Raw genomic sequence first — 13218 nt, forward strand, 5'->3', positions numbered from 1 at the left:
AAAAAAAGGCGGCTTCATGAGAGTAAGTTAATTCAGGTCATGGGAGTGAGACTGGGCAAAGTTATTAGTAAAGACAGGCAGAGTTTTTGCCATGTGAGTCAAGAGCCAGCTGGACCCGAAGGCTCCTCCCAGGGCAGAGGGGCTGGAATGCAATCAGCGCCCCACAAAGGACTCTCCATCTAGGTCCCAGCCAATCTCAGCTCACAGGTAAAAGCAAGGCTGCAGATCAAGTCTTTAAAGCCCAAGGTATCAGTTGCCTGCACTAGTGACTGGTGCCCCTCAAGCCAGAAGAGGGTGTGAGGCCTGCAGCAGTGGCCTCGTACTGGCCGGACCAGCCTGATCTAGGGTGCAGCTCCACGCCCACAATAGGATTTCTTACCAAGGGCCCAGGGCCCATCAGGAGAGTCTATATGGGGCAGTGCTGGGGACACCCTACACTCTCCAGGAGCCATGTTCCAGCCAGTGACTCCTCCCACTTCAAGGCTGGAGGCTGGGATAGGACAGACTCAACTTGTTCCCCAGCCCGCAGCCCTCGTGAGTCCGGGTTCCCATCAGACACCTCACAGGGCAGGCAGGGCTAGAGCTCACCAGCCATCTCTCAGAAGAGTTACTCTGTGGTAACTCTAAACTGTTCACTAAACACAGTTAGGTCCTTAAAACTTCCACCACACACCTACATAAACGCAAAGTGTTAAATGCAAAACAAAATGTCAAAGGAGCCAAAATAAAATATAGGCAAACGTTTTTTGGCTCCAAGGATGGTGAAAGAGATTATCTACCCATAAAGGCAAAGAGAATTGAAAGGAACAGTTTGACACAGTTGATTATATATATAAACTTTTCTAAAAGCTCCTTGACTGTAAAAACAAAACCACCATAAACAAAAGGAAAAGGTAAATGACAAAATGGAGGAAGATGCTGGCAAGCTGTGCCACTGGGATGTCAGCAACAAAATGAACACTTGGGTAGAGAAGAGAACACAGGACGTGACTTAAAATTCGTAAAACAAAAACTATAGGAACATAAATATATACACAAAGATGTTTGGCCTTGCAAATACCATAATAAAACTAAAACAATGAAAATATTCTTGCCAATCACTTGATAAAGGATTTTTAAAATCCACACACCAAATGTGTGGCAAAGACAAGAAATGGTAAAGGAGAACAGTGTTTTCAGTGAGCAAATTGGTAATATACGGAAAAGCCATTAAAAGCACATTATCTCTTCTGCTTCAGTAATTCTTACACAAATTTATCCTAAAGCAGGAAGAAAACACACAAACATTTCTGTACAAAGATATTCACTAAAGCGTTATGTACAAAAGTGAAAACGAGAAAATCTCGATTTCCAATAAGGAACAACTGGTTTCATGAAGTGCCGCTCACAAAAACGCATGTGAAGAAAACAGGATATAAACCAAAATATTACTGGTGCTTGTCTTCAGGCAGTGCAACCTCTGGTAACTTTTATTTTCACAAGTTTTATGACACACAGGTTAATTTTATAACCAGAAAAAATTTATCACAACATATTGCTGAATGAAAACATTTATAGAACAGTAACACAGACCATTGATTCCACATTTGCTGCTTAAATATATATATGTATATAAAAATACTAACAAAATGTAAAACAACTCCATTTGAGTAGTGGAATTGTAAACTTTTATTCCTTCTTTTATAAATATCTTCTAATGAAAACATCACTTTTGTAAAATGAAATTATGTTAAAGGGGGAAAGTTCTGGCGTGCTTGACCAGGAAGAGCCTCACCCGAGTCTTGATCTCAACTAACTTGACCTGGGGCGCTGGGTCTACTTCCCATCCTAGTTTTCCTTCCTGTTTCTTTACTCCTCTCCCCAACCCCTCCCCAACCCACTTTTCCTGCTGCTTAATTCTGAAATCCCCCAGAAACGGTTCAGGCTACCCTTACAGTCCAGGTGAGAGACGCAGAAGGGCGCTAAGGTGGTGGCACCAGGGATGGAGGAAGAGGCTGGGCTGGAATTGGGAGGATCTTTCTCAGGTGGAAGATTTTTAGACCCTAGCGGTGAAGGAGAGGGAGGAGCAGAGATTTCTATTCTGGACAGCTGGCTGGATGTGGTGGAGAGTACGGGAGACGCAGGTGCAAATCAGTTGAGTTAGCACAGCCATGGTCCTGGGGGTCATGTCCGACAGGAGGTGAGGCGTGTGGAAGGTTAAAGTTCAGGAAAGGCCTAGATTTGTGTGTGAAGAATGCAGGAGTGACCAGTATAAAGTCATGGAGTGGATAAGGTTGGCCACGAGTGAGAGAAAAGCACAAACCAGGCCCATGGCTACTAGAATCTTCGGGATTCTCCCTGTTAAGAGGTGAGAACTCTTTAAAGAGGTGGGGAGGCAGCAACCAGACTTCAGTGGCTGAAATAAACGAGTTAGGAGAGTGGAGGCAGCAAATATTTAGGTAAGTTCTACCACCTGGTGGTAGAAGAGGCCACAAACTGATGGTCGACCAGGTTTCTGTAAAATACTGAATTCGTTGTGAAGATTTACCATCAAGTAAACTTGTCAAAACCTGGATTTCCAGCTTTCCTCAAGAAATAAGAAGATCCGGCATCACGGGGCAGCGACTTCTGCACAGCAGTAACCAGCAGGCATGGAACACAAGTTACTTGATAGCAGCAGTGCTCCACCAGTGCGAGTGGGAGCTCCAGCCCTTCTTGTCTGGCCCCTGGGGTAGAAGATGAGGAAATACTTCCCTTTGTGAATGAAAGTGTCCATTAATAAAACAGAGGCCAGCATTTGCTCCAGAAGCCCCACATCTGCCCCCCTGAAGGCAAATCCTGGGACAAAGAGACTTCAATTAGGGATCCTGACCAGACTGGGAATGCCCACTTCCCAGCAAGAGACATGGAGCCACTGGCATCACACACGTAGCGGGGCAGGTTACCCACTGTCCCAGGCTCAGCGGTGCTCGCAGGGCAGCTTCCCCTGGGGGCAGGCTGGCTGTTGGAGCCGGCCAAGGCTCCCCCAGCTGGGAATTTCCTGGCTCCGTTTCCTCCACTCTCAGCCACACTCCTTGAACTCCCACCAGATGGCAGGCAGCCTTTCCTTTTCTCGATTCACACAGTCCATTCCCTTACCTGGGGAAGACGACTTGCTATTTTTTATGACTGTTACCCTTCTGTAGCAAGATCTAAAGTCTATCAGTTTTGCTTTCCGTAAGTGAAATATTTGATGTTGCCTAAAAAAAAAAATCCTTCTTCCCCTTATTATACAATTATGCATTGTCAAAGAGTCATTACCTAATTATCAGTTATTTTACATTGATTCCGATCCAGTGTGTGCTTGCACTAGACTGTGGTTTCACTATCGACTTAATTATCTGTACTACTGCCAAATCCAAAATTCTATAAAGATTTGGTAGTGTAAGTTAAGAACTAATTATAAGCAATTTCATTTTATTAAAGCTTGCTCCTTGATCAAAGGCTGGAAAATAATATGACCTTCAAATGCTCAATGGCAGAGTTGGTTAAGACTTGATTTTCTCTTCCCCGTGTCGTATCGTCGAAGCTTCCTTCCCTAGAGATGGGTCCATGGAGCCCAAGAGTCCGTTTCCATCCTAAGTGTAGCACTTGTGACGAATCGAGATTGATATGAAATCCCTGTCTCCTATCTCTGGACCTGAGGTCAAGTCCCTGTAAACAACCTTAGGGCAAGTCATTTAAGGCATTTCTGAGCTGCCACTTCTTTACGCAAGCACACAGGGACTCCACGCCTCTTTGCGGGGTTAAGCCAGACAACTGACATAGAGGACTGATAGTCAGTATTGGTTCCGTTTATCCTCCCACTACACAGAAGTCTGGATTTCTGCTCTCAGTCAGAGTGGCAGCCTATACTTGCACTGACACATCTGAGGTCTTGGCTTTTTCACCTGAGTCTCTTGAAAGAAGATATTCTGAGCAGAAAGTGAAAACTCAAGAGAGACTAAGAAGCAATGAGCCTACCCCTCGTTTATGGACTCTTCCAAGGGGCTTTAGTATTCCTCTCACTTGACTGCTATTTTATGACTCTTGGAATTGAGAATCCAGCAGCTTTTGTATGACGAAGTCAAGCCTCAGTGAGAATGACTGACCCTGTAAGTGGAACTGGAATGTAGACTCGGGTCTGATGAATTGTGAAGTCTGTGACCTTCACTGTTTTCCATGCCCCTGCACTTTCTGGCCCACTCCGCCTGATCTCAGTTCCCTGGCTTCTAGTCAGCACCTGAGATCCCTTGCTTCCCTGAAGAGAGCCTGGAGTCCCCAATGGTTCTGCCAGGCTGAGAGAGGGGAGGAGAAAAGGCTGCACCTCAGAGAGCATTCAGAGGTGCAAGGCCTTCAGTCACAACATGGTCCCCTGGAGTAAAAGCAAACCCTCCAAAAGGCAGCATTAGCCGTTCCAACCAGCAATTAAAAAAAATAAACTGCTGTTTTAGTCATTTGGGTGAGTCATACAGAGGATCTGAATGTCTTTGCAGAGCAGAGCAGGAACCCTCTGGTATGTGTGTGAGGTCCCACTGCTCGCAGGGTGAGCCCCCCAGGCTTCCTTAATACGGTGCTGGCACAAGCACCAAGAGGTTTGCACCCGGAAGCATGAGAAGGTTTAAGACCATCAACACCTTGCTCCAGGAGGCAGAGGCCAATCCATCCTCACTAGTAAGCGTCCTCTGGGTTTTTATTGGGCTTAATGCCCATTCAGCAAACTGATTCTCCTGAGTGCCAACTTTTCCAAGAGATGTGGCTGTGAAAGTGTTGCACCTTTGAGACTTCCCTTCTGCAGATGACTCCTTAGGAATGCTGAAAGCAGCTTCTTTCTTTAGGCTCTATTATTCTTCCTGCGACACAAATAGTAGTTTTGGAAAACTTACTATGTAAAATCATGAAATGTCCCCTTCTAGCACCCCATTAACTAGAGACCAATAAAAAGTTGATCCAAAGGACTAACACAGCCTGGGTCTATTTTAGAGTAGTAAGACAGGTGGAAAGAAAAAAAATCTTTAAATCATCTGGGACCATAAAGAAACATAAAAAGGCTGAAAACTTATGCCCAGACCACAGGGTGGTGAGTTTTCCCTTCTTTCTTTCATCTCTCTAAGTTTTTTAACGTAAAAACGTACTTGCTTACATAAAAATATTTATCTGGCTATTTCAAGAAAATACCAAGGACACAATTTTATCCACGCCCACCGGGAAGCTGATTAAAAAAAGCCACATACGCCCTCGTGTGGCCGCAGCAGAAACACCTGGATTTAAGTAAGAAGGAGGGGCTTCTTTTAGGAGGCCTAGAATTTTCTAAAGGCCTTTGCATCTTTTCCACCCCTTGCAATTTTACTACACGTCAGAGCTTAGAAGCAGGTGTAATCATATGGTAAGCTTTGACAGGTTTCATGTTTTTAAAAATACACACTAAAATTTTAAGTATATATCATCCACACACTCCCTTAAGACTAGCTGAAACTCCACCACAGAGATACAGACCCTGTGAGAACAAGCAGTATGCTCTGGTGTGTGAATAGCTGGGCAAGGATGTGGGGTGAAGGAACCCACTGCTGGAAGCAAAGCAGATTCCGAAGAACAAAAGCAGCTTATTCCCCTCCTTGGAAAACAAGTCCTGCTTCTGTTCCCACTTTCGTTATCAAGAGATCAGACGCCCAGGCCAGGGACCAGAACAGAATTTAAGATACCACCACAAAGACTGAATTTCATATTAATCCATCAACATGAACTTGACCTCCAGACACTTAGGCAGTTATCACTCAACATTATGACACACAGGTCAGTAATCTATTTCTTAAAAAAAAAAAATTTCATCTTCCCCTTTTATCAGAGGTATAGGCTACCCCATATCACACAATTATCAAGTATATGTGTAAGTGAAAGGATTTTTAAATGTCTTTTAAAAATGTTTCAATGTTCTCTCATTAGATGGAAATAAACTATTCTTCTCAGAGAAGGAACTGAAGACACACCAATGCAAAAACTGTACTCACAGTTCCAGCAGTGGAAGGCTCTCTAGCCATATGCTTCTTAAACTCTAAGAGCATCAGCTTAAACTATAAAGCATCTTCCACTGCACCAAGCCTCAAACCTGGGGCACCAAACACACACAGACGTAAGACAGCTCTTTTGTGCTTCCAGGCCCACAGAGGATTCCCTGGGAATCTCTAAGTACTAGACTTAACAAAGGCTAATACTGTGGCTGAAATACATTGTGAACAAGTGAGGAGGACCAATAATACACTCCTGTGACAGCGCGGAGGAAAAAAGCATAGTGAATATGCAGAATGAACACAACCAAAGTTGAACCCACACACTCACACCCCCCATCTATAGAGACAGATTAGTGACTAGAAGGAAACACTGAAATACCAACAGGGGCTATGCTCCCGGAGGCTGAGGCGAGGGGTGACTGAAGCTGTTTCCTCCTTTGATCTTTCCAAATCCTTAATGAGCATGTCCTACTCCTTTACAGTGAAACAAACATGCCAACAGTGACGGCTTTATTGAGTGAAGAGTCGTTACCTAACTCACGTATCCTAAAATTTGATCAAGACAGAAACTAGGTTTGGGTCCAGCATATGACTCCAATGTTATGAGAGGTGAGGAGAGGATGGTGGGGGTGGATGGAGGAGATGACTGGATCACCGGAATCCGAGGCCCTGTGCTGAATCTTGGACTCTGTGGGACCCTGGGCATTAAGTTTCCTTTTTCTGTCAAAGGCTAACCAGCATAGCGGTTCCTAATCCCCAGTGAGTTAGTAGCTCCTCTCTCTAACTTGGGGACCCTTCTCTCCAGAAAAAAACCCAAACATGTCCACAGAGCCTTTGGAAATAACCCAGGAAGCTCTGGGTTCTCCAGAGGTCCATGGACCAGCTTAGAACACTGGTTGGTTCGTATGTTCTTTTCGGCAGCTCTGTCTCCACTGCCATGGAGAGGTATGATATGGTCCTATTTCCATTTCCAGTATCTTTGCTGAAGGACTGGTCTAGCTGCTGCCAAAGTATGCCAAGGTCATCAGTTTTATGCCCCAACCAACAGCCACCTTTCAAAAGTGTGGCTTAACTACAGTCTTCTTTGCAGGCAATGGCACTGTACTCAAAATTTTCAGGATAAATAGAACCCTCAGCTGCTGGTATAAAATCAAGCAGTAAAAGCCAAGCACAGCAGAGGGTAACCGAGACACCAAGAGGACAAAAAAGAGACGCCTTTCCCAGAGGTATTCCTGCTGAGCCCTGACAGCACAATTAGGAAACATGTTTTAAGAACAGTTACCCTGGCCTCAGAATTCTCCAATGGCAACAGGTAAACACAGAAGGGATTACAAACGAACTCCTGTGCCAAAACCATCTTTGATTAGCAGTAACTTATCTGCCAATAGATGAGGCTTTCTTAAGCAACTTACTATATGTAAATATATCTTGCTCCATTTCTCATTTCCATCACCCATCACTTATCCATTGAAAGCCAAGAGAGTATCTTCCCCAACCCCAGGATTCAAACAGGACTGACAGTTTTCAATTCTGAATACTCTTATATTAGCTCCACTTCAAACGTCAAAACAAATTTAAAAAAAAATCCACACAGTCAAACTGCTACAAAACAGTTCTTTAAACAGGTTGGAGGCACGGGTATGGCTTCATTCTGCTGCATCGCAGTTGTATCTGGCAGTTTTGCTTACCTAATTCTGTTTCTGAAACAAGCAACATCCAAAACAGACAAGAGTCAGGAATGTGCCGATTGTCTTCAACGTTTCCAGGCGCTCCCTGATCAGGCCTTCTTCCTGGCATTACTGAGCTTTCTCTCCCTGACTCTCAAAAGGCTAGTTCCTTTCTCAGGACTGACACAGGGGTCATCAATCGTATGTACCCAAAGTTTTTAGTCTTGCAAGTGACTGTAGAAGAGGGTATAGAGCTATCCGCCCTGGTATACCACCTCCATGGGGTGGAGGGGCAGGCGGGCAGGGGTGAGAAAGTCACCCCTTCTCAGAAGCAACCAAGGCTGACACAGAAGGCAGGATGCACTGTTGAGTTCTGACCGGGATCAGACTGCAAAAATAATCCTTTTGGCCTCAGAAAACCAGTCTGAGGCCAAGGCGATCAGCTTAGTGAAGTAGTCAAAGTCACTCAGTCATGTCCGACTCTTGCGACTCCATGGACTGCAGCCCACAAGGTTCCTCTGTCCATGGGATTCTCCAGGCAAGAATACTGGAGTGGGTTGCCATTTCCTTCTCCAAAGGTGATCAGCTTAAGTCAGGTTTAAATCCCTTATGAGTTTACCGATGACATTTTGTTGATGCTGATCACCACAATTCTTTCTCTGAACTACCATACTACAATGCCCTGTAATTCTTTTTTTTTTTTTTTAAAGGAGGCAGGTGTTTAAAAATTGACTCATTTGTTGGTTTTTTAAGACAATTCCACATAATGTTACTAGTGGGCTAATGATGGAATTCAGCTTGCCACCCCTCCCAGGCCACTCTTCAAAGCAAGCTGCTTTATAGAACTTTCCCAAATGTGCGAGAATTTTGGAGTTAACTAGCAACAAGCCTGAAAATTTGGTTACGTATATAAGTACAAAGCTGGTTCATCAAATCCCTGTTCTGGCCCTCAACCCAGTGCATTTCAACTAAGGCGTCATCTACCTCCTTCTTAACGTTTATCAGACACTTGAATAAGTAACGTCCAGCCACTCCTTGGAGATGGTTCCCTTTTTCAGACGCTGGGCTGCTGAAGGGCTCAGGAGCCTCGTGGTCCTGGGCTCCATTACTAGAGCCTTTACAACCTTCCAGAACCTCCATGTCCCCCTTTTCCTCACTCCTTTCATCCTCCGTGGGTTCTGGGTTTTCCTCCTGGGAAAGCAAGTCCTGGCTGGGGCCATGGCCCCCCACAGTGGCAGACTCGCCTTCCGGTGGAGCAGGGCCCCCCAGGGCACTCTCCTGGGGGCCCTGGGCAACATCCTGGCTACTGCCAGACTCCCTCGGGGGAGGTTTTTTCTCTTCCAGGGCTTCGATCACGTCCTTGGGCGCTAGGGGCACCTCTCTCAGTTGTCTCACTCGGTCTCTTTTCTTCCTCCTCAAGTGAATCCAGGAGTTTTCTATGGCCGTTAGGAAAAGGCTGATTTCCTCCTTTCCACAGGGAACTCGTTTATGCTGGACCTGTTTGGAGGAAAAACAATTTTATAGATCACTTTTCTCCTCTGAAAACTCCTTTTAAAAAAAAAGAAAAAAGATTATTTGTAAGTACTTCTTCAATGTGCTTATCAACCAGGTACCTTTAGATCAGTGAGGATTTTTTCAATCCATGTTGTCACAACCACGATGCCTTCCACTGTCTCAGGGCCCAGAGATGATGCTTTGAGGGCTAGTTCTTTCATCACAGGCCCCAGGACTACGAACGTAATGGGCTTCCTTGGCTTCTCTAGTTTTCTTCGCTTACTGGGTGGTGACTGAAAGAACAAGAGGGCATGGGAGAATAGGGGAAGGTCATCCAAATAATCAAATCTCATGCGTTATAATAAATTCAGCTGGGGGAATCTCCATGACTGCAGAGCCCTAAAAAAGAACAAAGGCCTTGGCATGTTTATTTTTAATACTTAAAACAACTATGCCAAATGGGTTTACCATCTCCCCATTTTATAGACAGGAAAAACTAAGATACAGAGCAGCAATGGAATCTGCTTGAGGTCACATGGTTAGTATTTGTAAAATTAGGATTTGAATCCCAACCCAGGTACTTTCTGCCTGTGTTCTATCAGTATATAACTCCTTCATCTACCTGCTATGCCCAAAACAGGCCTGTGCAACTATTTCTTTCAAGGCAACTCAAGGACCCCAAGGGGACTCACTGTGTTCCTTTCTATTAAAAAAATAAAAAATGCATGGCTTAAAATCACCACCACGGAGCCCAAGTTGATATGTGCTGAGACTTGTTGAAAGAGAGCAGCTGGTGAGTGGCAGTTTGTGAGATCACATGCTGGGAACGACCAGGGCACCAGGATTGCATGGGCGGAAGAGGATGCTGAATCCAGGCACGTCAAGGCCAAGCCAGTGCTCACCTATGCACTGCCTCTTGGCTGGGGAGAGGGGACAGTAGCAACCACAGGAACAGTGGATTTGAAAGCTGATTCCAGTAACTCAAGACTGTCCTTTCTTTAAATTTCAAGCTTGGAAAGTGAATTACACTCTTACCACTAGAGGGACTCAAGTTCCATTTTAAAAACCAAATGACACTGCTGTATTTAAAGCTTATTTCTTTCAAGTAAAAGGTTGCCTTTTTTTTTTTTTTCAGTTAGACTCTTAGCTAAGATCAGATAAATTATGGATACTTTAAGAGACTGACTTGTAGACAAATTTTATCAAAATTTGAAAAAGAATTTAAGCTAATTCTAAAGTTAGGATCAAAATGAGCAGGATTATAAGAAAGGCTCAAAAAGAGACAATACCCAGTCAGCTCTGAAGATCTTTTCCTAAAAAGAAGCATTTGATAATTGTGTGGCTGTGAACTCCGACTGTGCCTGGAAACAGCAACAGAGCATATAAGTACACACACAGTGAGGTCCAGTTACTGGGTGAGGCCTTGTAGGAACTAGCTAGCAACTCCCTACCCCACATAGACAAGAAAATAGCCAGTTTATTCTATGCTAGAACACTTTTAGGTGGTATTTCCTAGAAACAATCAACATTTTCTCTTTATACCAGATGTTAACTAATAAAAAAGGGAAGTTAAAGAACAGAAAACAAGCTTAGAAGAAAAGGACCAAAAGCAAAGGGTGTGTGTATGAGTAAGAAGCCTGCTCCTGAGAAGCGGGCGGCAGACCAAGCCCTGAAGTCTGAACCCGCTCAATTAATGTTTCAGGCAAGATGAGACAGATTCATATGGGCACCAAGACAGCAGCATTGTTATTACTCAATCGCCAACATAAGAAACACAATTTCTCCAGGTACTGAGGGCCTAAACTTTGCACTGAGGAGCTTGATATATGATTATTAAGCTGGGGGTGAAAAAAGATGGTGGTATGCAAGAGGAGGATGGGAGACAAGAATCAAATTATTTTTTCCACTTCCTGACATCCAAAGCTGTTACCGTGGAAAGGTCACCGTCGCAGGGCCATCCCCGACAGCACACCAAAGGTCATCTACAAGTATGGCTGGAAGGATAGCACCTCATCCCTCTTTGGACAGAGGTGGGAATCATTTGTGCTCACAAATTCCAACCAGCAACGTGAAGATATTGCTGCGTCTGTCATTTCCTGCAATATTCTCCTCCAAAAGTAAGAATGGGCTTTTCTAGAACTTAAAGGAGAGAAATGCACCCTCATCAAACTTAACAAGAGCTCTCTCAAGGACCCACTTTCAGAAACAGCAAAACAGACAGCTTGCTGCCTTGTTACACCAGAACAAAAATGAAAACTTCTCCATCTCATATATGGCTCCTTTACCTTGCATCCTGGCTCCAATGTACCATATATAACGGTCAATCAACAAATCTGGTATTTCTGAAGACCTTTAGTGAGTTCTTTTCACTCTCTCACACACACATTCTCAGGATTTAGTTTTACTCTTGGCCATGTCACACAGCTTAGCGATCTTAGTCCCCGATCCAGGAACTGAACCTGCACCTTCGGCAGTGAAAGCGCAGATTCCTAACTGCTGGACCACCAGAGGATTCCCTAGTTTTATTACAGAAACTGGGTAAGCACTCAAGAGACAGATAATTTATACTTTAGAAACTCTAAAAGCTTTTAAATGATTAAAGATTAACTTAAGTCTGGCTTATAGCAATCATTCCTCATCCTTTCTTGCTCATACTGAAAATTCTCAGCAGGCAGGACCAGAGTAAAATACAGGAGCAGGTCCTAATAAATTAATAGTTAAATTCAACCCCACAGGTTCAACAGCAGGTTATTTTATACCCTGTCACAACACTAATAAATAGAAGCTGTTTTTCCCCAACTGAGATTATCTTAATTTGCTAAATCTCAAACCACAAATATTTTCAATGAAGAGTGCTATACTCAAACTGTCACAGTTTAGAAGACAAAGTAACAATTTAACATTTTAAAGCATAATTTTAAAAAATCCATAATGGTTAATTCAGTTTAATGTAAAAAACTAGAAGGTGAATTTACAACTGATTTTGGGTTCGAAGATGAACTACTATATCACCCAGCTGAAATTACAATGTGAAAGTTTGGTGGGGAGTTGTAAATTCTGCAGAGAACACAGGCTTTGTATCTTTTACACTGTAAGGATTCAATGAATAATCATCAATATGGGAGGAGCTCCAAGTGTTACCACACTGAAACCATGAATTGGACAAAAACAGTTCTTACATTTTAAAAATATGCTTTACCTAACAGAGCTGTCTTTTTTCCTCTTTTAAAGTATTTATTTGGCTGCACACGTCTTAGTTGTCACATGCGATTCTTAGTTACACATGTGGGATCCAGTTCCCTGACCAGGGCTCAAACCCAGGCCCTGTGCACTGGGAGAGTGGAGTCTTAAGAGCTGTCTTTAAACTGCTTAAATCTTCACTCTTCCTTTAATTTCTAGACCTCAGTGGTGCAACCAGTCAGAAGACTTTCCAATCAGGTGTAACCTGATACAAATCTGTATAGCATTCGCATTCTGCTGAAGCTCTGCTGCTAACTACGGCTAAAGTAGAACACAGATCTACCTCATATCTGCAGGACAAGAAGAGGGTCATTCACTAAGATCTGCTGGCATGAAGCCACAGCCTCCTTGATAAGACAGAGCAGCTTCCAGGATGGTCTTGAGGGGAAAGGCGTGCTCCTGCCCACCACATGCGGGTCTTCCCTGCTCTGCCACATTCTGAATGGCTACCGCTCCAGATCCTCCAGGAACAAGCCGAGTGTCTGTGAGCTGTTATTCAGCACAGGCTACTATTTATGGAAAAATAAAGCCAAGGGGCCAACACTGACACCTGGCTGGAATACACACAAGAAGTGCGCTGGGATGGACAGTCAGATCATCTTGCCTTTTTCATATATGTATCAGCTCTGATGCCATGAAGTGGACTAAGTATTTTGCTCTCTAAAAGTGTGGCTTCTTTATTAACAGCCAGTGGCATTTCTATTGTTATCTAATCTGACTGGTTGCTGTTTTTAAAACGTCCTGTAATCATTCCTAGATATATGGAAAAACAATACAAAGTAAAAAGGGGGAAAAAGTTTATGTAGAATGCT

General features: G+C 43.8%; 1 protein-coding gene across 2 annotated transcripts in view; it reads right to left on the reverse strand.

Moving 5' to 3' along the window:
• Positions 1-1233: 1233 nt before the first annotated feature.
• Positions 1234-13218, reverse strand: part of METTL16 (methyltransferase like 16) — a 69399-nt gene continuing 57414 nt past the window's right edge. Inside the window, exons 9-11 of one of the 2 annotated variants that reach the window (XR_003507027.1) lie at positions 9286-9459; positions 7694-9169; positions 1234-4850 (exon numbers count right to left, since the gene is read on the reverse strand). Coding sequence is in view for 1 of the 2 variants with exons in the window: in XM_027519805.1 (XP_027375606.1) it covers positions 8546-9169; positions 9286-9459 (798 nt within the window). In the remaining variant the exon portion in view is untranslated. Of the gene's footprint in view, positions 9170-9285; positions 9460-13218 lie in introns of both variants that reach the window. The other variant, XM_027519805.1, reaches the window with a different exon arrangement.

The sequence above is a fragment of the Bos indicus x Bos taurus genome, chromosome 19 (assembly GCF_003369695.1).
Source record: "Bos indicus x Bos taurus breed Angus x Brahman F1 hybrid chromosome 19, Bos_hybrid_MaternalHap_v2.0, whole genome shotgun sequence".
NCBI classification, from domain to species: domain Eukaryota; kingdom Metazoa; phylum Chordata; class Mammalia; order Artiodactyla; family Bovidae; genus Bos; species Bos indicus x Bos taurus.